At 37.5% G+C, this 24,992-nt stretch overlaps 3 protein-coding genes and 1 pseudogene across 3 annotated transcripts; all 4 read right to left on the bottom strand.

Annotated features, from left to right (window-relative positions):
• Positions 1-95: 95 nt before the first annotated feature.
• Positions 96-10,995, bottom strand: LOC132564323 (carnosine synthase 1-like). Its single transcript, XM_060228989.1, has 3 exons — positions 10,925-10,995; positions 7,119-7,370; positions 96-1,319 (listed from the first exon to the last, which is right to left on the bottom strand). Exons 2-3 carry the CDS (start codon positions 7,251-7,253, stop codon positions 96-98), a joined length of 1,359 nt encoding a protein of 452 aa, XP_060084972.1. The 5' UTR covers positions 7,254-7,370; positions 10,925-10,995.
• Positions 8,751-11,058, bottom strand: LOC132564322 (carnosine synthase 1-like; annotated as a pseudogene).
• Positions 11,059-14,399: 3,341 nt separating this feature from the next.
• Positions 14,400-17,243, bottom strand: LOC132564321 (carnosine synthase 1-like). The gene is made up of 2 exons (XM_060228988.1): positions 17,109-17,243; positions 14,400-15,623 (listed from the first exon to the last, which is right to left on the bottom strand). Exons 1-2 carry the CDS (start codon positions 17,241-17,243, stop codon positions 14,400-14,402), a joined length of 1,359 nt encoding a protein of 452 aa, XP_060084971.1.
• Positions 17,244-20,885: 3,642 nt separating this feature from the next.
• LOC132564320 (carnosine synthase 1-like) lies at positions 20,886-23,665 on the bottom strand. The gene is made up of 2 exons (XM_060228986.1): positions 23,531-23,665; positions 20,886-22,106 (listed from the first exon to the last, which is right to left on the bottom strand). Exons 1-2 carry the CDS (start codon positions 23,663-23,665, stop codon positions 20,886-20,888), a joined length of 1,356 nt encoding a protein of 451 aa, XP_060084969.1.
• Positions 23,666-24,992: the final 1,327 nt, after the last annotated feature.

Raw genomic sequence — 24,992 nt, 5'->3', positions numbered from 1 at the left:
CTACATATATACAATAGACTTCTTTTATCCAATATGTTTAGTTTATTTGTTGAACATAAGTTCTTAGAATATTGATATAGAATCATAAGTCATTTTTATGACCACAAACTTGTTAATCGTTCAATGTCAAACTCTTCCTCTGAAAACCCGAGGTCTCTGTAAATTTTTATCAGCTCTTGTCTCGCACCTTTTATGCCTGTGCTGTTGAGTGCAACTAGGTGACAGAAAGTTTGGAGAAAATCCTCATCACATTGTGGGTCTACATTCTCGTGTCGCGTTTCAAGGATTATTTGTTTTGCTTCAGCCAGGACTTTCAGCTTTTGTTTGACGTCCTCTTTGAGAAATTGTTTCCCGTGATACTTACTGAAAAGGAATATTCCAACAGCAAAACATCTCGTAGATAAAGATGGAAAATAGGGCTTGATTCCACAAGCGATGGCGGCTGCAATTTCCCATATGATAACGCCATATGTAGTTTTGTAGACAATACATCTGCGGTAACTACCGGTTCTACCGTTGATCTCCACAAGTTTTAGACCAGCTTTTGTCATTTTAAATTCTGAGTTGAAGACTCCATTCAGTAACCCAGCTTTACAACAGCATTGATGCGCAGCTGTCTTCAGTTGATCTTGTAGCTCTTCGCAAAGACTGGAAGGTATACATATACTGGTGCAGGCAACTTTATCGGGGAGGTATCGACCAATGTCGGCAACGAAAGCAGCGATAAGTTCACCATCATATATAATCACATCAACTTCATAGGAAGGACCTTCAAGACGTTCCATCAGAACCTTCGACTTTCCATATGGTTCAGCATGAGAAGCGGCTTCAAAGCTCTTCTGAATCCTTTTAAACTGCAGAATACAGTCGTCTTCAGACATTACCGTCACTACTCCCCAGGAACTTACAGCGTGTTCAGGCTTCAAAATGGCAGGGTAGATAATATTCTTTGCTTCTTTCATGTCTTCCTCACTTTGAATACGGTAAGAAACGGGTGAATACTCTTCCGTATTGTATTTTGTATTATTTATTTTGGATCTGAGGGCTTCATACGTTTTATACTTGCTCCGTACTGTTAGGGCTGCGTCCGGATGAAACCCTCTGAGTTGAAGCTTCCTACAGACGGTAGCTGTTATAGGTGTATCATCTTCTGTGAAGGTAAAACACCCATCAATATCTCTAACACGATCTCCAAGAAGTTCGATTATGTTATCTGCATGTTTCTCCATGTCTGACTTTCCTGCGTAATAGTCATACCAAATGAAGGTATCCACTTTGTCCGCCCCGAAATTCGAAGCTTCATTTGCCACCAATATGACCTGCAAAAAAGAAATTCAAGATGAAGATGAAATTGCATTTCATGAAGTCGTTTTCTTTAAAAATGGCGTGTAGGTCATGTCAGAACACTAAAAAAAGGACATTGAAATTTCTTTAAGGTTAAGCAATTTATTAGCATTATATAAAAAAAGTTTCGTTCATAACTCACAGTCCTATAGCATTGGCTCTTGTACATAACGCAATGATAAATCCATTTTCATTCAAAAGGGGAAAAACCCTAAATATAAACTCAATTATTTTTTCCGGGATTGATTGGAGACGTTTAGAGTAGTTTAAATGAGAATTTGTATTTTGAAAGAAAGTTTAAGAAATAAATTCTTGCAAAACATTTCAAAAGTATTGAAAATAGTTTCCCTTTTCACACCACATGTATATGTAATTTTTACGATGTTTATTTATTCGCTTTATGTAGTTCAGCCATTGAGGTGGAGAATGGATTTTTCAGTTTTCAGTGTGTATGAATTAACATCGGTTAAGGGACATTGATTTCACTCTAAGCATACGTTGGATCTAGAGACTGGCAGATCTCATTGATGGAATTTTAGTGCTGTAGAATGTCATTACTGTTGTGGTAGGGAACTTCGGTTTTCATTAGATGTGGATGAATATGCTTTTCTCAAATCGAAGACATAAATAATAGATTCAAGTTGGTCTATGGGGACTATACACAAGTCATAGCTTTAGAGAGCTACGCATCCTGTAATTATCTAGTACCACAACTATTTTTTTGGTTTATGTGCCGGAAGGTATTACTTATCATTTATAAGTAATGTCCAGATACTGTGTTGTATCTACTGCGCCGAATCAGAGCCCAGTGATCCGGTTCGGGTTTCAATACGGTTTTAATCAGTATTACTGAAATATGAAGAGATACTTTAACAATGTCGATAAATACCCGTTGACGTCGTTTCAGCCTTTTTGCGCTTGTAAGTTTGTAAACTTAAAGGACCTACAGTAAACCTCGGATAAGTCGAAGTCGATGGGATCAAGTAAAATATTCGACTTATCCGATGGTTCGACTTAACAGTGTTTTTGTCTATCGTTTGTAATCGAGACATCGTATATTTAAACTGACCCTATTTTCGCCGATCGTGCCTGATAGGAAGGTGTTAATGAAAAGAACAAGACAACATCTATATTTTATAATAACAATTATCTTTTATGAAAATACAAATAAATCGTAGGTTAATGACAGTTACTGTAATCATCATTGTCACAAACACGTGGATTATGCGTACAAGATTGCACAAAAGACACACGTTCACTGGGTACTTCGCGCAAACAATACTTAAAAAAATACATGTACACATATTGTGCTCACATTTATAGCATTTGTATTGTTGAGACAAATATTCTCCATCGAAGTCTAAAAGTAAATACACAACCACAATACACTAAGCAAGTTGATAGAAATTTTTCCGGAGATGTAAGTCATCATGGCCAAAAGTTCGTAAGACTCCTCCGAGTTCTCCAAATGCGTCATGATAACAACTCACGGGCAAAAAGTAAACATGAGATGTTTTATTTCAATGGTTGTTTGATCGCATAGTTCTTGGTAAAATGAGATATTTACCAGTGGACCTGTATAAACAAAACCGATCACATTCGTTACCGACCAAGAAATTTTACCTGAGACAACGTGGCGTCTGAATGTTCGACACAAACATGGAATTTTTTTGTACGATTTAGAAGGATGGACCACAAAATATACTAAAACGAAAAAGAAACGCCGTGTAACCTAAAAAGATTCTTTTAAATGATATAATTTAATGTTACATTATTTCATTCATTTTTGTATACAATTTCATCTGTTTGGAACCATTTGTTGAAGGTTCTATCGATTATCGATGCTAATTATGCCAAAAATATCCCCCTTTTAGCGATGACCCTACTTGTATTGCGCAACACGGCCGGACATTTCAGTATCTTGTGTGTCCTCCATGCGCAGCTGTCGCAGCCCTGATTCTTCTATGCATGGAGTTCATCAGGGTGTTAACCCTTGCAATGGGGATGTTATTCCATTCTTCATGCAAGGCACGTGTGAGCTGGACCAGATTAATGGGGGCATTTGGACGTCTCCTAACTCTCCTATCCAATTCGTCCCACAAATGCTCAATTGGAGACAAATCTGGACTGAATGCTGGCCAATCGATTGGGATTACGTTATTGTTGGCAAGAAATTGCTGACAAACTCTAGCGAAATGTCTTGCTGGAATATCAGGTTCCGTGCTTGCACACATGGCACGGCAACTGGGCGAAGGATTTCGTCTCTATACCTTACGCCGGTTAAATTACCGTCAATCACGATCAGGGGTGATTTAAACCCATAGGAGATACCGCCCCAAACACATACTGAACCACCGCCAAACCTATCCCGCTCAGCGACGCACGCGTCGGTGTAACGTTCCCCTCGACGTCGATATACACGACGTCGCCCGTCCGAACGGTAGAGAGTGAACCGGGATTCGTCAGTGAAGAATACCCGTCTCCATTGCCTCATAGGAAAATTTCTGGGCCAGTGTGCTTCTAACCAAGCCAATCGGCGTTGGCGACGCGCAGGAGTTAGGGGCAGACCAACATAGGGACGTCGGGCTCTTAGGCAATTGACGCGTAATCGGTTTCGAACCGTATCTGGATGAATATGGCGGTTATGACTGCCTATAGTGTTATTTGCAGTTTCGGCAGCTGTGAGATGGCGATTACGTAAGTGAGAAAGTCTTATAAACCTATCCTGATATGGCGTCGTGACGCGCGGACGTCCACTTCGCGGTCGGTCGATGACCCTCCCCGTCACTCGCACACGTTGGAAAAGACGTTGAATTGTCCGAAAATGCACACCAAAATGTGCAGCAAGCTGAAGTTGGCCCTGACCCAGCAAAAGCATTCCTATAGCCTGTCCCCGCTGGACTTCCGTCAATCGTGGCATGGATGTAAATTGCTTAATTCGAATAAAACTTTGAAAAATCAATCCGAATACTTGAACAGTTTCAAATAGACCCGGCGTTTCTTTTTTGTGTTAGTATATATTCGACACGGGGTCTTCCCCGAACACCAACTCTGTATATGGCAACATGTTTACATAGGGGGTCAACTGTGATGATAGTGGATTATAGGCTGTTTTAGAATTATAGTACAGGTAACTTGCACAGGTAAATTCTGATAACTGTTCAGAAAACAGGTAAATCAGATGATTAAGTTCTGATTCTGATAACTGTTCAGAAAACTGAAAACTGTTAATAACTGTAAAATAAAGGAATCAAATATCTGTGTTAAATCTGTTTAAATCCCAAGCTATTCAATGGGAAATGTATAAAAGCCAAGTTCATTTTGGGAAATTATCATATTTCAATCTGCACTTTGAAAGATCAATATCTCAATCATTGCTTGATTTATTACTGTACTTTTGTCACAGATATATATTGTCAAATCATAACTTTTGTCATATATTAGTTAATCTAGTATTTTCTCCCAGTTTTTGTGTAAATTGTAACTTTTGTCAAATATTAGTTAATCTTGTATTTTCTTTCAGTTTTTGTGTAAATTGTAACTTTTGTCATATATTAGTTAATCTTGTATTTTCTCTCAGTTTTTGTGTAAATTAGTTAATCTTGTATTTTCTCTCAGTTTTTATGTAAATTGTGTTTAATTTGAGTGATATTGTTATCTTTGTTGTTTGATACAAGGACAGTATGGCTAATGCTCAGATCAACGTTAAGTTCATCACCAACAGAAGAGGCGGACAGAACCTTTCACATAATGGATTCATCTTCAGACAGATTCGAAAGAACGAACGGCAGGACATTCTGGAGATGTTCGACCTCAGGCTGCTCAGCATCACTCTCGACAATCGACAACATACCAGCTAACTTCGGAAGAAATCCACACACCCACGCCTCAGACCCAGCCAGTGTTGTAGCCAAACAGATCATGAACCAGATCACCAACAAATGCGTATAATCGGTCCAGCCTATTCCGTCCATCTTTGAGGAAGAGCTCAATCAACTCGACTGGGATGACACTTCCAAGGCCGTGGTCCAGTGACTACCAACATTCTACACAGCGAAATCGTCTCTTTACCGTGCTCGCCGCAAGCAGACTCCTCCACTACCAAAGACTTTGGCCGACATCACCTTGGATGGAAGATGGACAGAAGCATCTACAGGCGAACCATTTCTCCTCTTTGACGACGGTGAACAGAACAACAGGATGATCGCATTCGCTTCGTCGGAGAACCTGGCCGAACTTGCAGCATCTGACACCTTCTTCTGTGACGAAACTTTCTACAACTGTCCAACAATGTTTCATCAGATTTACAGCGTCCATTTACAGAATGAAGGCACCATGACACCAGTCGTATACGCATTACTTCCCGGAAAGAGCCAGGCAATCTACAGCCGTTTCTTCACCCTTCTCCAGGATCACATGGCACACTTCGACATTCCATTCCGACCCACTACAGCCTTCGTCGATTTTGAGGTAGCTGCACACAATGGATAGAGGGAGATCGTACCACCTGGAACCACTTCTCAACCGAGGGACCCCGGACTACCAACCATCTGGAAGCTTGGCACGGAAAACTGAAGAAGGTACTGCATGCCCACCCCAACATCTACACCATCATCCAGACGTTTAAGGACATACAGAACATGAACGACATCAGCCGGATTCAGAGAGACGCAGGAGGCACCATTCAACCCCGGAAGAAGAAATACGCCAACATTGACAGACGCCTGGCCACCTTGAAGGACCGTTTCCAGACTGGGACAATCGACCTGATGACCTATGCCGATTCAGCATCCGAGCTTCTGCATCTTGGATAGAGTGTTTTGTGTTTTCTGGACTTATGGATTACTTGATTATCACAGGTTGTAAAAGGACATAATATCTAGATAAATGGATAATGTATTGTCATACATAGTGCTAATTCAGTCATTTAGGGGTTTACTATTTATATTAGATAATAATTAATTTAATGCTAAGATGTGGATAATGTTTCAACATTATATATATGTAATACAAATACAATTTAATAACAGACATCAGTGTATCATTGTGACTTACTAAATTTTATTTATCAATTAAATATAAGTTTATATGATAATCATTAAAATAATAAATAACAATTTTAAATACTAATAATTAATAACTATTTTGTAATACTTCATATACTACAAAAATGTGTTACATTTATATATGTAAAACAACAAAAAAAACTTTACCTATTTCCTTATTGATATGTAAGTATCCTATTTACAAGGACAAGTTGACATTCTTAGTTGAAACTTGAAACAGACTATAACTTTAACATCAAAGGATTCCCTTTATAAACATCCTCCTTTCAAGTTGGCAGAGTTGGTGTTCGGGGAATGAGCCATTCGACACAACCACAGTATTCGATTCAACAGTGTTCGATTCATCCGTGTTTACTAATTTACTAATGATTTAATCGATCCAGATTTTAGAAAGCCATTCTATTTCCAAACAGATGCAAGCAACACAACGACCAGATAATTGTAGTTTATTGTTTGTACCTGTATCGTAGGGCCTTGGGAGGTAACAATGACACCAATGATAATATACTATCTTCCAAGACTGTCCATTTCATATGAAGTTTATTAAATGAATCTATGATTTTCAAGTAAGTTATCAGTGCAAGAAATCTTTACGAGTTACGAATTTCATCATTTTCCTATGTAATGGGAACGAAACTAGATGTATATGTTAATATTTCAATCTTATTGTGACTGCAAATGTTTAGTTGATTATGCCTGATAGCTTACCTGGATTTTATCTTCTATAAAAATGTCCCACACCTTTCGTGCACCACTTTTACTAGACCCGATCACCAGAATCGTCTTGCCTGCTACTTTTTCCCTTACTTGATGCGGGTATGTAACACACCCCTGTCCGGCCATTTTTGTACTGGTTGTTTTCCTATACACTACCTTTTAAATGCCACGTGATCTGTTATGATGTCACGCTAAGATGATCGATTTTCATTTCCATATTGTATCGCGCACAAGTTGCTGCACCTGAAAATAGATGAAACTTTTTAATTTCTTTAAAGACAACTTTTAATGAGTATTTACTAAGCTCCTACCTGTGTAACATGCTTTTACTTAGCGTTGCTGTATATGTATAAATAACTCCGCACACGGTTAGAACTGAAATATACTGTATATAGTGGTCAATGATTTAAATATGTGACGTTGTACATATTTAGTGGGTGCAGTTTGTACTTATCCCATTATCCGTATATATTTGCTGCAATAGTATAGTAAGTTACTAGCTACCATTAAGTATACAGGGATCCACGTACAACTTGGTACGGACCCCACGGCACGTTACAAAATATTGGTGGCAGCGTTGCGGGATCCCTGTAAGGTTTTGGCTTACTTATACTACAACAATATTGAACATTGTCAGCTTGAAATATAGTATCTGATCAGTTGTGATCATGCAATATTATCTCAGTATACCTATGATATTAGTCAATCTTTGAAGAATGCTATTTGTGATCAAGATTCTGAGATCGATGGTACGGAGGTGGATGTTTCGAGTAATGTCAAGCAGCACAACATGCATGTCGGACTCTGGTATCATGACTGTGCAATTCTGAGACTCGGAACACAGGCTCAGTGTATGGTTTAACTTAATTAGGTACTAGCAGTTTAGGAAGGTCAGCAGATAGCAAGCGCGTTTCAAGTAGAGCATCAGAAAACATAATAGGTAATGACAGGTTGGAACATTGGCAAAGCCATTAAGATTACCCAGATCCTGTGACTTACAGAAAAAGTAAAGGACAGCGGAACAGAGGGAACACAGATACTGTCGCACAGGGAAGACAAAAGAAACCTAACATAGTTAAAACCGCTACATACGATGGCACCACGTCATGGATTGATTATAAATCCATTTTGAGGCATATGCGAGGATTACTAGTTGGTCTGATAATGATAACTACATGACTGATGACTTATTACCTCATTAGAGGAGAGCTTTTCTGATCAAACAGAGATATATAGAGTACAGCTACTGGAGAAAAGGCATGAGAGACATGCAAAGCCTAGCCTATCAAGCGACCATTACGAAGGGTCCCGGGTAATCTTGGGTCTGAGGTAGACAGGCTAATGGCACGTTTAAGGAAGAAATGATACAGAAATCGTCAAGTCCATGGACTTCGGCGATCGTGCTTGCCTGGAAAAAAAAGGTGCGATAGGGTTCTGCGTTGACCATCGACAGTACGCTCAGTAAGCATCCATGACGTCTAAACCTACCCAGGATAGACGAAACACTAGATCAGTTAGCAGGCTGTTCATGCTTCTCGACACTAGATCTGAATTCAGATTACTTGCTTATTGAGGTAAAGGTAAAGAAATCTTCAAGTTCACAGAGTTCGGGTATCGTACCTGTCAGGAAGAAAATTGATGCACTGAGGTTCTGCGTTGACCATCGACAGCTAAACGCAGTAAGCATCGATGACGCCTATCCCCTATCAGGCATAGACGAAACACTATTGTGGCTATGACTTCCCATAAGTTAACGCCATGTACAGTCTCATATACAATACATCTCCGATAACAACCAACTCTTCCATTGATTTCAACGAGTTTTAGACCGGATTGCGTCATTTTAAATTCCGCGTTGAAAACTCCGTTAAGTAAACCGACTTTACAACAGGAATGTTGTGCAGCTGTAGTCAGCTGATAGATTAGAAGGTATACAGGTGGTGGTATCATTAAACACGTTTGGAAGGTAAAGATCTATGTCAGTTATGAAAGCAGCCATAAGCTCACCATCATAAATGACCAGGTCAACGTTGTAGGAAGGACCTTCGAGAAGCTCCATCAAGACCATCGACTTCCCAAACATTTCCCCAAAAGAAGAAGCGCTGAAAATGCTTTGAATTCTTTTGTATTGATGTTCGCAATCCTCTTCAGATATCACCTTCACGACTCCCCAGGAACCTGCGTCTTGCTCGGGTTTCAAAATGGCAGGGTAGATTATCTTCACTTTTTTTGATGTCATTTCCATTTTGAATTCGGTAAGAAACGGGTGAATACTCTTCCGTTTTGTATTTAGTATTATTTGTTTTTGATCTGAGGGCTTCATAAGTTTTATACTTGCTCCGTACTGTTAGGGCTGCGTCCGGATGAAACCCTCTGAGTTGAAGCTTCCTACAGACGGTAGCTGTTATAGGTGTATCCTCTTCTCTGAAGGTAAAACACCCGTCAATATCCCTAACACGATCTCCAAGAAGTTCGATTATGTTATCTGCATGATTCTCTATGTCCGACATTTTTGTGTAATAGTCATAATAGATACACGTATCAACTTTGTCTGCTTCAAAATTTGAAGCCTGGGGTGCCACCATTGTGACTTGTAGAAAAGAAATTCAAGGTATAACTTTTTATCGCCAGACAGTTTTCTTTAAAACATGGAGTTCAGATTATCAATAGATTGAAAGTTTCTTTGAAATATTGAATACTTATATTTGGCAAAGCTAAAGAATGTGTTAAAATTACTAAATATAATGCTTTCTTGTGAATACAAACCAAAATACAATGATTTTGTCTCTAACTTACTGTACTGCAGTTTTAACCTGGGGGACGATTTAATGATATTAGTAGATTATGGACCATATTATCTGTTCAACGATATCATTCTAATGTTTGTTAGGGAAAAGCATCCAGAAAGTAAACGCAATATTGTATTTTGAGCATTTTACAGTTTAAAGCGGAGTGAAATCTTCCTTTCAACAGGTAATGAAAACATTTTACTCTGAAGTTACAGAACATCAAAATTTTAAGAAATTGTACACAAGTGACGAAAACACACTTTTCACACCTATTTTGCATTTACATATGTTGCCACCGCCATATAAACGCTTGCTATAACATAGCAATTGAAGCGATTCATTGCTTCAGTGTCGATGCGTATGAAGTTAACTGGTTCATAGCTCAGTGTTTTCGTTTTCAGTACATGTCGTAGCTAGAAAATGGCAGGCCTGAAGCCGTAGTTTTAAAAGGTTTATTGTGGTCATTCATACAATCATGAATAGCTGAACGGATCAAAGCGTTAAGTGATTACAACATAATGGTTTTTCGTAATTTTGACGACACTAGTAGTGACAGCGGTGCGTTTGACAATCCTGAAACAGGTTTTGTACATCAGCAAACGCAAGTTAGAATGTCCCACTTTGTGTATTTGTCATAGTTATATTTCGTTACCAGTAAGTATAAATAATTTGTATATTTCATTGTGATCTCATTGAAAAATATTCAGTTTTTTTTGTGAAGCTGAACGTATTTGATGCACGTTAGTTTGGCTGTTGGTTCCGTAGTTATATACCTTGACCTCATTTAAAAGCGTGACATAGCTTATCTACAAAAATAGATACATGGAAAATAAAAATTTAAGAGTAATATTAGCTTTTGCTTTTGGGAAATTTTGTAACCTCGATTTCTGGCAATCACAAAATTGTAAATCTCTTGGGAGTTTCAAAAATCTCATTTGAAATGGATGATACGAACGTTAAATATGTTAAAATTTCAATATCATTACGGCTTCAAATGTTGTTACTAACCTTGAGTTTTGCCTTTGTTAAATGTCCCACACCTTTCGTGCGCCTTTTTTACTAGATCCGATCACAAGAATCGTCTTGCCATCTAGTTTTCCCCTGACTTGGTTCGGGTATGTAGTATACTCCTGTCCGGCCATTTTTACACTGTTGGTTTCAATGTGAAATAACGCCACACAACGCGAACAGTAAAATCTGAAAGCTTGTAGCTAAGTGGAAATGATAGTTTTTGATACCGTACTCTCGTTTTTATTTATTCCATAGCAAACTGTAGTTACCTCCCCTTATCAGCTTTATGCTTTTGGATCGATTTTATGTACAACATAATATTTATTCTAGGACTTAAATAGGCATAGGCTGTTGTCCGATCCTATCAACATATTAAAGGCTAATAAACTTTGTTGAAATTTAAATGATTTCAATCTGCCGAAATATCAAAACTGATGCTTATTTTCAACTATGGAAGATGGAGTTTTAAAGCAAAAGATAATTTGAAAATATGTTTGTCATGTTGTCATGGTGCACTTATATTGTAACCAAGGTACTTGTCTTTACTTAATTGAGAATCACAACATGTCCACTTTTCATGACTGTCACAATATTTTCAATTAATCAATTAAAAAGAATATTTAATTCGGTCTAATTTTGATATTTTACATTGTATTTACTGTCTTACAGACATTATGGCTGATGTAGCAGGAAACAGGTAATTTGCATTTTCCCTGAAATTATTGGTCATGTTTGAGATATACAGGTTTAGCAGTTTGGTTATGAAAAATACACCATTACATGTATATATATTTATAAACTACATAACAATAACATTAATAAGAGAGTGATAAAATTTGTGTAAATAAGAAATTTCCTCTGATATCTGACATGTGATTGTCATGGTTACTAACTGCAAAAATGCTAAAAAAACAAAAATACTGCTAATTCCAACCTAACACTACAACTTTATAGAAGAAATTCATTTCTAAACACCTGTCTCAAAATGAACAACACTGTCATGGTAACTGCAAATTCCAACTCGGAAATCCTTTATATCATGACCAAAGGTAAACACTTTGAAAATTTTACCTCCTGTAAAGTTGATTTATGGTGCGTAGACATAGATTCGAGACTGCCAAAATAGTAATCTCCAACACAAATCTAAAATATTATTCTGAAAAAAATGAAACCTCACATTGTTCATTCAACATGACAAGACCAATTTTATCAAGGAATTATTTTTAAAAGTTCAATTTTTAGAGTGGTAACACTCCGTAACATACTGAAACAGGTATTTGACATAGCTTCGACCATTGTTCTAGCACGTTTCAACATATTGGTGGCAGCCAAGTCATTGAAAACCATTAAGAGTTGCAATATGACTGTAATATCACTCTAGTCACACTTCGAAACACTGCGACCGGAGACAATCTTTTGAATAGAAGAAGTCGGGGAGTCGGAAAGACGAACCGTTCTCGAACATATCCATGACAATAGAACTGTTTGACATTTGGGTATGAGAAAAACCCTGGTCAAGATCAGACAATCATTTTATTGGCATGGTGTCTGCAGTGTTCTAGAGATGAAACACCAAATCGGGGTGAAAAGAGCTCCGATGCAAAGAGTGGAAACACACGTTGGTGATATCTGATTATTACACCAAATGGACAGAAAGCTACGCCATTCATGGAGGCTCAAACCATAACACGGGTATTAGTCGAAGAAATGGTGTGTCTTTTTGGTATTCTCAGCATTGTTCACTCAGATAATGGTGTGCAATTTGAGAGTGTTCTGTTTAGCATGCTGCCCAAATAAGAAAGAAACATACTATTCCCTACCATCCTAAATCAGATGGCATGGTTGAAAGGTTCAATTAGGCTTTAGTATCTGTGCTTAGATTTTTTCGTCAAAGATCACCAGACAGATTGGGACCAACAACCTCCCTACGTTACGGTGACGTATAGGTCTGCAGAACAGGAGACAACGTATTTTACTCTAAACTTCATGATGTTGGGGAGAAAAATTAGCATTCCTTTGGACTTGCAGTTCGCTATGCCCAGGAACATCAAGGCAATTTCCCAGAACCAATGGGCCTGGAAACTCAGAGACCATGAAGTCAGCTCACAGACTGGTAAGAGAAAATACCCATAAGCCATGCAAAGACAAAAAAACGGAACCATGACCAGAAACCGTCATGGGAAAGTGTTTTTGTGTGCTCTTTCCTAATGTGAAAACTGGACTGAGTCCCAGGCTAGCATGCAGATGGCGTGACCCATTCCCGATAATGACCAAGTTAACAGATGTTACCTACAGGGTTCGTTGTGGTCGTAAGAGAAAGTCATACACGTAGATTGTCAGAAAAGAAGGCAGCCGCACGTCCTGCAAGGGGAAAGGTGAGTTATAGGGATACCGCGGTGTCCTTCGTCCATCGTCCTGCCGTCGCCTGTCAATTTTTTCTATAAAACGCTACTAGTCATTAACAACTGAGAGGATTTTTTTTACCAGATTTGGCAAGAAGACTCCTTAGGCATGGGAACATTTATTGTATAAATTGTTGTATCTCAAAGGGAGGAATTTTGCTAGATCTTAAAAATCCAATTCCTCCTGTAATAATGATTTGAAAACTTATGATAACAGTTGACAAACACTGACTATTATGATCATGTTTTTGAAGAGTTTGCTTAATCTCTAGACCGTTATATGATTAATAAGCACAAAAGAAAAAGCAATATATCTATGTAAAGCAATATTTGCCACCTAGCATAAGAAAATAAAATAAAAAAGTATGAAAAATAGCAATAAGGGATATGAAAAGTAAGTTTGATGATTATTTGGTTACAAAGACAATCAATGATTATCTTGACATGTTTTTATCAAATTTAAGCCGAAAGTTCATTCCTATATGTTATACAGGTAAAACTGGTCATCTTGTTGCCATATCCTGGCGAATTCACAGCCGAATTAACTAATTAATGTCCTGTCAAGACCAGTAATCCCGTCCATCAGGCGAAGAAAAAAAATGTTTGTATTTGGGTATCCCAGTGCAAGTGGTACTAACAGAGATGCATGATGTGATGATAATTGTATTTAATAAACACTTCATATTTAGTTTAAAACGATTTTTATTTCTAAAACAACATCGAGAAAGGTGAAAAATAGTTACTATCACCGAAGTGCGTACAGAGTGAAAATCGCAAAACGAACAAAATTATATAGAATGAAATTATCTTCAGATACAGAAAAAGTTGTCAATTATATGTAGTTTGATGTCCATTAAACAATATAAGTTAAAATAAGGGGTGTGCTAAATATGACTTCGATCCCAGATTCCATTTTCAACGTTATATCTCTTGTGATGGCCAGATTCACGTCGTTTTTTGTACAGTCATCATTAGTATCTCCAAAAAATAATGTTATCATCATGACATGTCGAACAAGTTGCTACGCTTCATTGAATTTCTCCGAAGCTTACGTCGACGAGACAGTAAAATTACACCCACATACTGGTGAATCGTTCTAGGTTATACTCTTTCTCTGTGAACCCGAGGTCTTTGTAGAGCTGTATCAGTGCTTGTCTCGCTCGCTGTATACTTGTGCTGTCGAGTACAACTAAATGGCAGAAAGGTTTAGCGAACTCCTTCTCACAATCTACCTCTGCTGTTTCAGTTCGCATGGCCATCAGAATATCTTTTGCTTCAGCCATAGATCTAAGCTTTTGATGGACGTCTTGTTTCAGAAACTGTTTAGCATGGAATTTATTGAATAGATATACTCCAACAGCAAAGCATCTCGGAAGTGCATCTGGAAAACGAGGCTTGATTCCGCAGGCAATTGTGGCTGCGATTTCCCATAAGTTAACGCCATGTACAGTCTCATAGACAATACATCTCCGATAACAACCAACTCTTCCATTGATTTCAACGATTTTGAGACCGGATTGCGTCATTTTAAATTCCGTGTTGAAAACTCCGTTAAGTAAACCGACTTTACAACAGGAATGATGTGCAGCTGTAGTCAGTTGATCCTTGAGTTTCGCAGATAGATTAGAAGGTATACAGGTGGTGGTATCATTAAACATGTTTGGAAGGTAAAGACCTATGTCAGTTATGAAAGCAGCCATAAGCTCACCATCATAAATGACCAGGTCAACGTTGTAGGAAGGACCTTCGAGAAGTTCCATTAAGACCATCGATTTCCCAAACCTTTCCCCAAAAGAAGAAGCGCTGAAAATGCTTTGAATTCTTTTGTATTGTTGTTCGCAATCCTCTTCAGATATCACCTTCACGACTCCCCAGGAACCTGCGTCTTGTTCGGGTTTCAAAATGGCAGGATAGATAATCTTCTTTGCTTCTTTGATGTCCTCCTCACTTTGAATACGGTAAGAAACGGGTGAATACTCTTCCGTCTTGTATTTTGTTTTATTTATTTTGGATCTGAGGGCTTCATAAGTTTTATACTTGCTCCGTACTGTTAGGGCTGCGTCCGGATGAAACCCTCTGAGTTGAAGCTTCCTACAGACGGTAGCTGATATAGGTGTATCCTCTTCTGTGAATGTAAAACACCCGTCAATATTTCTAACACGATCTCCAAGAAGTTCGATTATGTTATCTGCATGTTTCTCCATGTCTGACTTTTCTGTGTAATAGTCATAATAGATACAGGTATCAACTTTGTCTGCCCCGAAATTTGAAGCCTTGGGTGCCACCATTATGACCTGTAGAAAAGAAATTCAAAGTATAATTTTTTATCGCCAGACAGTTTTCTTTAAAACATGGAGTGCAGATTATTAAGAAATTGAAAGTTTCTTTGAGATATTGAATACTTATATTTGGCAAAGCCAAATAATGTGTTAAAATTACTAAATATAATGCTTTCTTGTGGATACAAACAAAAATACAATGATTTTGTCTCTAGCTTAATGTACTGCATTTTTAATCTGGGGGACGATTTAATGATATTAGTAGATCATGGTACCTATTATCTGTTCAACGATATCATTCAAATGTTTGTTAGGGAAAAGTATCCACAAAGTAAACGCAATATTGAATTTGGAGCACTTTACAGTTTAAAGCGGAGTGAAATCTTCCTTTTGAACAAGTAATGAAAACATTTTACACTAAAGTTACAGAACATCAAAATTTTATGAAATTGTACACAAGTGACGAAAAAAAACTTTTTTTCACACAGCATGTAGTATATATATTTTTACTGCATTTGCAGCTGTTGTCACCGTGATATAAATGTTGGATATAACATAGCAATTGAAGCGATTCATTACTTCAGTGTCGATGCGTGTGAAATTAACTTGTTTATAGCTCAGTGTTTTCAGTACATGTCGTAGCTAGAAATTGGCAGGCCTCATCCATTGACGTGTAGAAAATGAAAAACAAAACTTCTGAAGCAGAACGTTTCACGGGAGAATGATCGAAGTAGATCAAAATGGACGAATAAATCACCTCAATTTAGCACTATGGCTATGATACATAATACATATTTACAGAGCTTCACAGTCCATGATTTTCGAGAATCTCACCTATGCCTGTAAGTAATGGCCTGAAGCCATAGTTTGAAAAGGTTTATTGTGGCCATTCATACAATCATGAATAGCTGAACGGATCAAAGCATTAAGTGATCACAACATAATGATTTTTTCGTAATTTTGACGACACTAGTAGTGACAGCGGTGAGTTTGACAATCCTGAAACAGGTTTTGTACATCAGCAAACGCAAGTTAGAATGTCCCGCTTTGTTTATTGCCCTCCTTTTCCCACATTTATTGTCGTATCTTTAGTAACACACTCTTGTATTGATCATAGTTATATTTCGTTACCAGTAAGTATAAATAATTTATATATTTCATATTGATCTCATTGACAAATATTCATTTTTGTGCGATGTGAAGCGGAACGTATTTAATGCACGTTACTTTGCCTATTGGTTCCGTTGTTATATACCTTGGCCTCATTTGAGAACGTGACATAGCTTATCTACAAAAATAAGTACATGGATAATAAAAAAAAATTTAGAGTAATAATAGCTTTTGCTTTTGGGAAATTTTGTACAGTCTAACCTCGATTTCTGGCAATCACAAAATTGTAAATCTCTTGGGAGTTTCAAAAATCTCATTTGAATTGGATGATACGAACGTTAAATATGTTAAGATTTCAATATCATTATGGCTTCAAATGTCGTTACTAACCTTGAGTTTTGCCTTTGTAAAAATGTCCCACACCTTTCGTGCGCCACTTTTACTAGATCCGATCACAAGAATCATCTTGCCATGCAGTTTTTCCCTGACTTGGTTTGGGTATGTAATATACTCCTGTCCGGCCATTTTTACACTGGTGATTTCAATGTGAAATAACGCCACACAACGTGAACAGTAAAATCTCAAAGCTTATAGCTAAGTGTACATGATCGTTTCTGATACCGTACTCTCGTTTTTATTTATTCCATAGCAAACTGTAGTTACCTCCCCTTATCAGCTTTATGCTATTGGATCGATTTCATATACAACAGAATATTTATTCTAGGACTTAAATAGGCATAGGCTGTTGTCCGATCCTATTAACATATTAAAGGCTAATAAACTTTGTTGAAACTTAAATGATTTCAGTCTGCCGAAATATCAAAACTGATGCTTATTTTCATCTATGGAAGACAGAGTTTTAAAGCAATAGATAATTTGAAAATATGTTTGTCATGTTGTCATGGTGCACTTATATGGTAACCAAAGTACTTGTCTTTAATTCATTGAGAAAAAAACATGTCCACTTTTAATGATGGTCACAATATTGTCAATTAATTAATTAAAAAGAATATTTTAATTCGCTCTAAGTTTAAGTTATCAAGCCAGCATTTGAGGAAGATTGAACTATGTTTATACATTTATTTTACATCGTATTTACTGTCTTACAGACGTTATGGCTGATGTAGCAGGAAACAGGTAATTTGCATTATCCCTGAAATTACTGGTCATGTTTGAGATATACAGGTTCAGCAGTTTAGTTTTGAAAAATACACCATTATATATATATATATTTATTGTGATTGTCATGGTTACCAACAGCAAAAATGCTAAAAAATAAAAAAAATACTGCTAATTCCAACCAAACACTACAATTTTATAGAAGAAATTCATTTCTAAACACCTGTCTCAAAATCAACAACACTGTCATGGTAACAAACTACTTACATTTCAGCAAATTCCAACTCGGAAATCCTTCATAACATTACCACATGTAAACACTTTGAAAATTTCACCTCCTGTAAAGCTGATTTTTGGTGCGTAGACACAGATTCGAGTCTGCAAAAATAGCAATCTCCATCAGAGATCTAAAATATTATTCTGAAAAATGAAACCCCACATTTTTCATTCAACATGACAAGACCAATTTTAGCAAGGATTTATTTTTTAAAAGTTTAATTAAAACCTTTATAATGGGGTAATCTAAGAAAAAAATATCACCCATGGCCACACTGAGAAACTGCGTACTGCTACCTTAGTGCATTTGCCATTGCTTTGATTCACACATGTTACATCCGTTTGACTTAGCTTTGACCATTTTTCGGGCACGCTACAAAATATCGATGACAGCGTTACGGGATCCCTGTAAGGTTTTGGCCTTAATTATACTACAGCAGTATTTAGCATTGTTTGCTTGAAATATAGTATCTGATCACTTGTGATTCTGCTTTTTTTCTGGCATTATAAAATTACATCTCAGTATACCGATGACATTAGTCATGATTTGAAGGATGCTATTTGTGGTCAAGATTCTGAGGTCGATGGTACGGAGGTGGATGTTGCGGGTAATGACGATCCAACCCCTGTTTATAAGTCAAGTAGCACAACACGTATGTTGGACTCTGGTATCATGATTGTGACCAATTCTGAGGCTCGGAACACAGGCTCAGTGTATGGTTTAATTTTATTAGGTACTGACAGTTTGGGAATGCCAGCAGATAGCAAGCGTGCTTCAAGTAGAACACCTGACAACTTAATCAGTAATGACAGGTCGGAACACTGGCACAGACATGACATTTACGCAGATCATGTGAATTATAGGAAAAATAAAGGACAGCAGAAGAGAGGGAACACAGATACTGTCGCACAAGGATGACAAAAGAAACCTGCTAAAGATAGTTAGGGGGAGGGACTTATGAATACCTTATAGCCTCATGAGATGAGCGCTTTTCACCACCTGATCAAACAGAGATATATAGAGAGCAGCTACTGGAGAGAAGGAAAAAGTCATGCGAAGGGTCCCGAGCAATTTTTTGGCCTGAGGTAGTCAGGTTGAGGGCATTTTAAAGGATGAAGTGTTATAGAAATCGTCAAGCCCATGGACTTCGGCTGTCGTGCTTGTCTAGGAAAATGATGGTGCGATAGGGTTCTGAGTTGACCATCGAGAGCTAAACGCAGTATCCCCTTTCCAGGATATACGAAACACCAAACACTAACAGTTAGCAGGCTGTTCTTGGTTCTCGACACTAGATCTGAATTCTGGTTACTTGCAGGTGGAGGTGGAGCCAGAGGATCAACAAAAGGCTGTGTTTGAACCATGAACGGAATTTTATGTATTTCGAGTGATACTTTTTGTGTTGGCATCTGCACCTGCTACACTTGTGAGCTTAATGGAGGAAGTATGGAATGGGAAAGCAGTAGTCTGAAGGCAAGTCAGATATGTACAAGAGAAACCAGAGAATGATGAGAACAAAGCTATCCTCGCTTTGGAAAAAGAAGGGAAGAAACCGCCATTGAAAACCACGAAGAGTTGCAATATGACTGTAATATCACTCTAGTCACAGTTCGAAAAACTGTCGATCGGAGACAATCTTTTGTATAGAAAAAGTCGGAGAGTCGGAGAGACGAACGGTTCTCGAACACATCTATGACAATAGAACTACTTGACATTTGGGTATGAGAAAAACCCTGGTCAAGAGTAGACAAACATTTTATTGGCTTGGGATCCAAGCAGAAATCAAGTGATGTGACGCTGGTGCCTGCAGTGTTCTAGAGATGAATCACCAAATCGGGCAAAAAAGAGCTCCGATGCTAATAGTGGAAACTGGGATTCCCATGGAGCGATCAACATATTGTGTCTACTACCTGAAACTGAGTTAGAGAACCGACATATATTGGTGATATCTAATTATTACACCAACAACTGATTTGACCATATTTGAGAAGAAGACTCCTTAGGCATTGGAACATGTATTGTATAAATGGTGTGTCCCAAAGGGAGATAAGATTACACTTGATAAACTATTCTGATCATGTTTATGAAGAGATTGCTAACCTCTAAACCATTATATCATAGATAAACAAAAGAGCAGTTAAAATATACCACATAATGAGTAATGAAAGCAACACATTTAAGCCGAAAGTTAATTCCTATATGTTATACAGGTAAAACCTTGTTGCCATATCCTGGTCAATTCACAGCCGAATTATCTAATTAACGTCCTGTCAAGACCAGTAATCCCCGCCATTAGGCGACGGGAAGTGTGTATTTGGGTAGCCGAGGTAAGTGGGAATAACAGAATGCATGGTGTGATGATGATTGCATTTAATAAACTCTTGATGTTTAGTTTAAAACGATTTTTATTTCTAAAACCATATCGAAAGAGGTGAAAAAAGTAACCATCACCGAAGTACGTACAGAGTGAAAATCGCAAAACGAACAAAATTATATAGAATGACATTATCTTCAGATGCAGAAAAAGTTGACAATTATATGAAGTTTTATGTCCATTAAACAATAAAAGTTAAAACACTGGGTGTACTGAAAATGACTCCAATCCCAGATTTCATTCTCAACGTTATATCTCTTGTGATGGGTAGATTCACGTCGCTTTGAAGAAAAACTGTTTTTGTGCAATCATCATTAGCACCTCCACAACACAATGTTATCATCATGACATGTCAAACAAGTTGAAACTCTCGGAAGCTTAAGTCGACGTGACAGTAAAATTACGCCCACATACTTGTGAATCGTTCTAGGTTATACTCTTTCTCTGTGAACCCGAGGTCTTTGTAGAGCTGAATTAGTGCTTGTCTCGCTAGCTGTATACTTGTGCTGTTGAGTACAACTAAATGGCAGAAAGGTTTAGCGAACTCCTTCTCACAATCTTCCTCTGCTGTTTCAGTTCGCATTGCCATCAGAATATCTTTAGCTTCAGCCATAGATCTAAGCTTTTGGTGGACGTCTTGTTTCAGAAACTGTTTAGCATGGAATTTATTGAATAGATATACTCCAACAGCAAAGCATCTCGGAAGTGCATCTGGAAAACGAGGCTTGATTCCGCAGGCAATTGTGGCTACGACTTCCCATAAGTTAACGCCATGTACAGTCTCATATACAATACATCTCCGATAACAGCCAACTCTTCCATTGATTTCAACGAGTTTTAGACCGGATTGCGTCATTTTAAATTCCGCGTTGAAAACTCCGTTAAGTAAACCGACTTTACAACAGGAATGATGTGCAGCTGTAGTCAGTTGATCCCTGAGTTTCGCAGATAGATTAGAAGGTATACAGGTGGTGGTATCATTAAACACGTTTGGAAGGTAAAGACCTATGTCAGTTATGAAAGCAGCCATAAGCTCACCATCATAAATGACCAGGTCAACGTTGTAGGAAGGACCTTCGAGAAGCTCCATCAAGACCATCGACTTCCCAAACATTTCCCCAAAAGAAGAAGCGCTGAAAATGCTTTGAATTCTTTTGTATTGATGTTCACAATCCTCTTCAGATATCACCTTCACGACTCCCCAGGAGCCTGCGTCTTGTTCGGGTTTCAAAATGGCAGGGTAGATTATCTTCACTTTTTTGATGTCATTTTCATTTTGAATTCGGTAAGAAACGGGCGAATACTCTTCCGTTTTGTATTTAGTATTATTTGTTTTTGATCTGAGGGCTTCATAAGTTTTATACTTGCTCCGTACTGTTAGGGCTGCGTCCGGATGAAACCCTCTGAGTTGAAGCTTCCTACAGACGGTAGCTGTTATAGGTGTATCCTCTTCTCTGAAGGTAAAACACCCGTCAATATCCCTAACACGATCTCCAAGAAGTTCGATTATGTTATCTGCATGATTCTCTATGTCCGACATTTTTGTGTAATAGTCATAATAGATACACGTATCAACTTTGTCTGCTTCAAAATTTGAAGCCTGGGTTGCCACCATTATGACCTGTAGAAAAGAAATTCAAAGTATAACTTTTTATCGCCAGACAGTTTTCTTTAAAACATGGAGTGCAGATTATCAATAGATTGAAAGTTTCTTTGAAATATTGAATACTTAGATTTGGCAAAGCCAAAGAATGTGTTAAAATTACCAAATATAATGCTTTCTTGTGAATACAAACCAAAATACAATGATTTTGTCTCTAACTTACTGTACTGCAGTTTTAACCTGGGGGACGATTTAATGATATTAGTAGATCATGGTACATATTATCTGTTCAACGATATCATTCTAATGTTTGTTAGGGAAAAGTATCCAGAAAGTAAACGCAATATTGTATTTTGAGCATTTTACAGTTTAAAGCGGAGTGAAATCTTCCTTTCAACAGGTAATGAAAACATTTTACTCTGAAGTTACAGAACATCAAAATTTTAAGAAATTGTACACAAGTGACGAAAACACACTTTTCACACCTATATATTGCATTTACAGCTATGTTGCCACCGCCATATAAACGCTTGCTATAACATAGCAATTGAAGCGATTCATTGCTTCAGTGTCGATGCGTATGAAGTTAACTGGTTCATAGCTCAGTGTTTTCGTTTTCAGTACATGTTGTAGCTAGAAATTGGCAGGCCTCATCTATTGATTGGTAGAAAATGACAAACAAAACTTCTGAAGGAGAACGTTTCACGGGAGAATGATCGAAATAGATAAACATTGATGACTAAATCATCACCTCAATTTAGCACTATGGCTATGATACATAATACATATTTACAGAGCTTCACAGTCCATGATTTTCGAGAATCTCACCTATGCCTGTAAGTAATGGCCTGAAGCCATAGTTTGAAAAGGTTTATTGTGGCCATTCATACAATCATGAATAGCTGAACGGATCAAAGCATTAAGTGATCACAACATAATGATTTTTTCGTAATTTTGACGACACTAGTAGTGACAGCGGTGCATTTGACAATCCTGAAACAGGTTTTGTACATCAGCAAACGCAAGTTAGAATGTCCAACTTTGTGTATTTGTCATAGTTATATTTCGTTACCAGTAAGTATAAATCATTTGTATATTTCATTATTTGATCTCATTGAAAAATATTCATTTTTTTGTGCGATGTGAAGCTGAACGTATTTAATACACGTTAGTTTGGCTGTTGGTTCCGTTGTTATATACCTTGACCTCATTTAAAAGCGTGACATAGCTTATCTACAAAAATAGATACATGGAAAATAAAAATTTGAGAGTAATATTACCTTTTGCTTTTGGGAAATTTTGTACAATCTAACCTCGATTTCTGGCAATCACAAAATTGTAAATCTCTTGGGAGTTTCAAAAATCTCATTTGAAATGGATGATACGAACGTTAAATATGTTAAAATTTCAATATCATTACGGCTTCAAATGTCGTTACTAACCTTGAGTTTTGCCTTTGTGAAAATGTCCCACACCTTTCGTGCGCCACTTTTACTAGATCCGATCACAAGAATCATCTTGCCATGCAGTTTTTCCCTGACTTGGTTTGGGTATGTAATAAACTCCTGTCCGGCCATTTTTACACTGGTGATTTCAATGTGAAGTAACGCCACACAACGTGGACAGTAAAATCTCAAAGCTTATAGCTAAGTGTAAATGATCGTTTTTATACCGTACTCTCGTTTCTATGTATTCCATAGCAAACTGTAGTTACCTCCCCTTATCAGCTTTATGCTATTGGATCGATTTTATGTACAACAGAATATTTATTCTAGGACTTAAATAGGCATAGGCTGTTGTCCGATCCTATTAACATATTAAAGGCTAATAAACTTTGTTGAAATTTAAATGATTTCAGTCTGCCGAAATATCAAAACTGATGCTTATTTTCAACTATGGAAGACGGAGTTTTAAAGCAATAGATAATTTGAAAATATGTTTGTCATGTTGTCATGGTGCACTTATATTGTAACCAAGGTACTTGTCTTTAATTAATGCGTAGACACAGATTCGAGACTGCCAAAATAGTAATCTGCATCAGAGATCTAAAAAATTAAATCCCACATTGTCCATTCAACATGACAAGACAAATTTTAGCAAGGATTTATTTTTAAAAGTTTAATCAAAACCTTTATAATGAGGTAATCTAAAAACAAAAGTATCACCCATGGCCACACCGAGAAACTGTGTACTGCTACCTTAGTGCATTTGTCATTGCTTTGATTCACACATGTTACGTCCGTAACATACTGAAACAGCTGTTTGACTTAGCTTCGACCATTGTTCGGGCACGCTACAAAATATCGGTGACAGCGTTACGGGATCCCTGTAAGGTTTTGGCTTACTTATACTACAGCAGTATTTAGCATTGTTTGCTTGAAATATAGTATCTGATCACTTGTGATTCTGCTTTTTTTCTGGCATTATAAAATTTCATCTCAGTATATCGATGACATTAGTCATGATTTGAAGGATGCTATTTGTGATCAGGATTCTGAGGTCGATGGTACGGAGGTGGATGTTGCGGGTAATGACGATTCAACCCCTGTTTATAAGTCAAGTAGCACAACACGTATGTTGGACTCTGATATCATGATTGTGACCAATTTTGAGGCTCGGAACACAGGCTCAGTGTATGGTTTAACTTTATTAGGTACTGACAGTTTGGCAAGCGTGTTTCAAGTAGAACACCTGACAACTTAATCAGTAATGACAGGTCGGAACACTGGCACAGCCATGACGTTTACCCAGATCCTGTGACTTATAGATAAAATAAAGGACATCGGAAAAGAGGAAACACAGATACTGTCGCACAAGGATGACAAAAATAACCTGCTAAAGTTAGTTAGGGAGAGGGACTGATGAATACCTTATAGCCTCATGAGATGAGCGCTTTTCACCACC

Source organism: Ylistrum balloti, unplaced genomic scaffold, assembly GCF_031769215.1.
Source record: "Ylistrum balloti isolate Yb309-2 unplaced genomic scaffold, AGI_CSIRO_Ybal_v1 Utg372170, whole genome shotgun sequence".
Taxonomy (NCBI): domain Eukaryota; kingdom Metazoa; phylum Mollusca; class Bivalvia; order Pectinida; family Pectinidae; genus Ylistrum; species Ylistrum balloti.
This window is presented reverse-complemented; position numbering and strand designations above follow the sequence as displayed.

Excerpts from the sequence above, each read along its gene's own strand:
- LOC132564323 (XM_060228989.1), bottom strand. The coding sequence starts at position 7,253 with ATGGCCGGACAGGGGTGTGTTACATACCCGCATCAAGTAAGGGAAAAA. Across the intron at positions 1,320-7,118 it reads TTATAGAAGATAAAATCCAG|GTCATATTGGTGGCAAATGA; the intron begins GTAAGCTATCAG and ends TCTTTTTTGCAG.
- LOC132564320 (XM_060228986.1), bottom strand. The coding sequence starts at position 23,665 with ATGGCCGGACAGGAGTTTATTACATACCCAAACCAAGTCAGGGAAAAA. Across the intron at positions 22,107-23,530 it reads TCACAAAGGCAAAACTCAAG|GTCATAATGGTGGCAACCCA; the intron begins GTTAGTAACGAC and ends TCTTTTCTACAG.
- LOC132564321 (XM_060228988.1), bottom strand. The coding sequence starts at position 17,243 with ATGGCCGGACAGGAGTATATTACATACCCAAACCAAGTCAGGGAAAAA. Across the intron at positions 15,624-17,108 it reads TTACAAAGGCAAAACTCAAG|GTCATAATGGTGGCACCCAA; the intron begins GTTAGTAACGAC and ends TCTTTTCTACAG.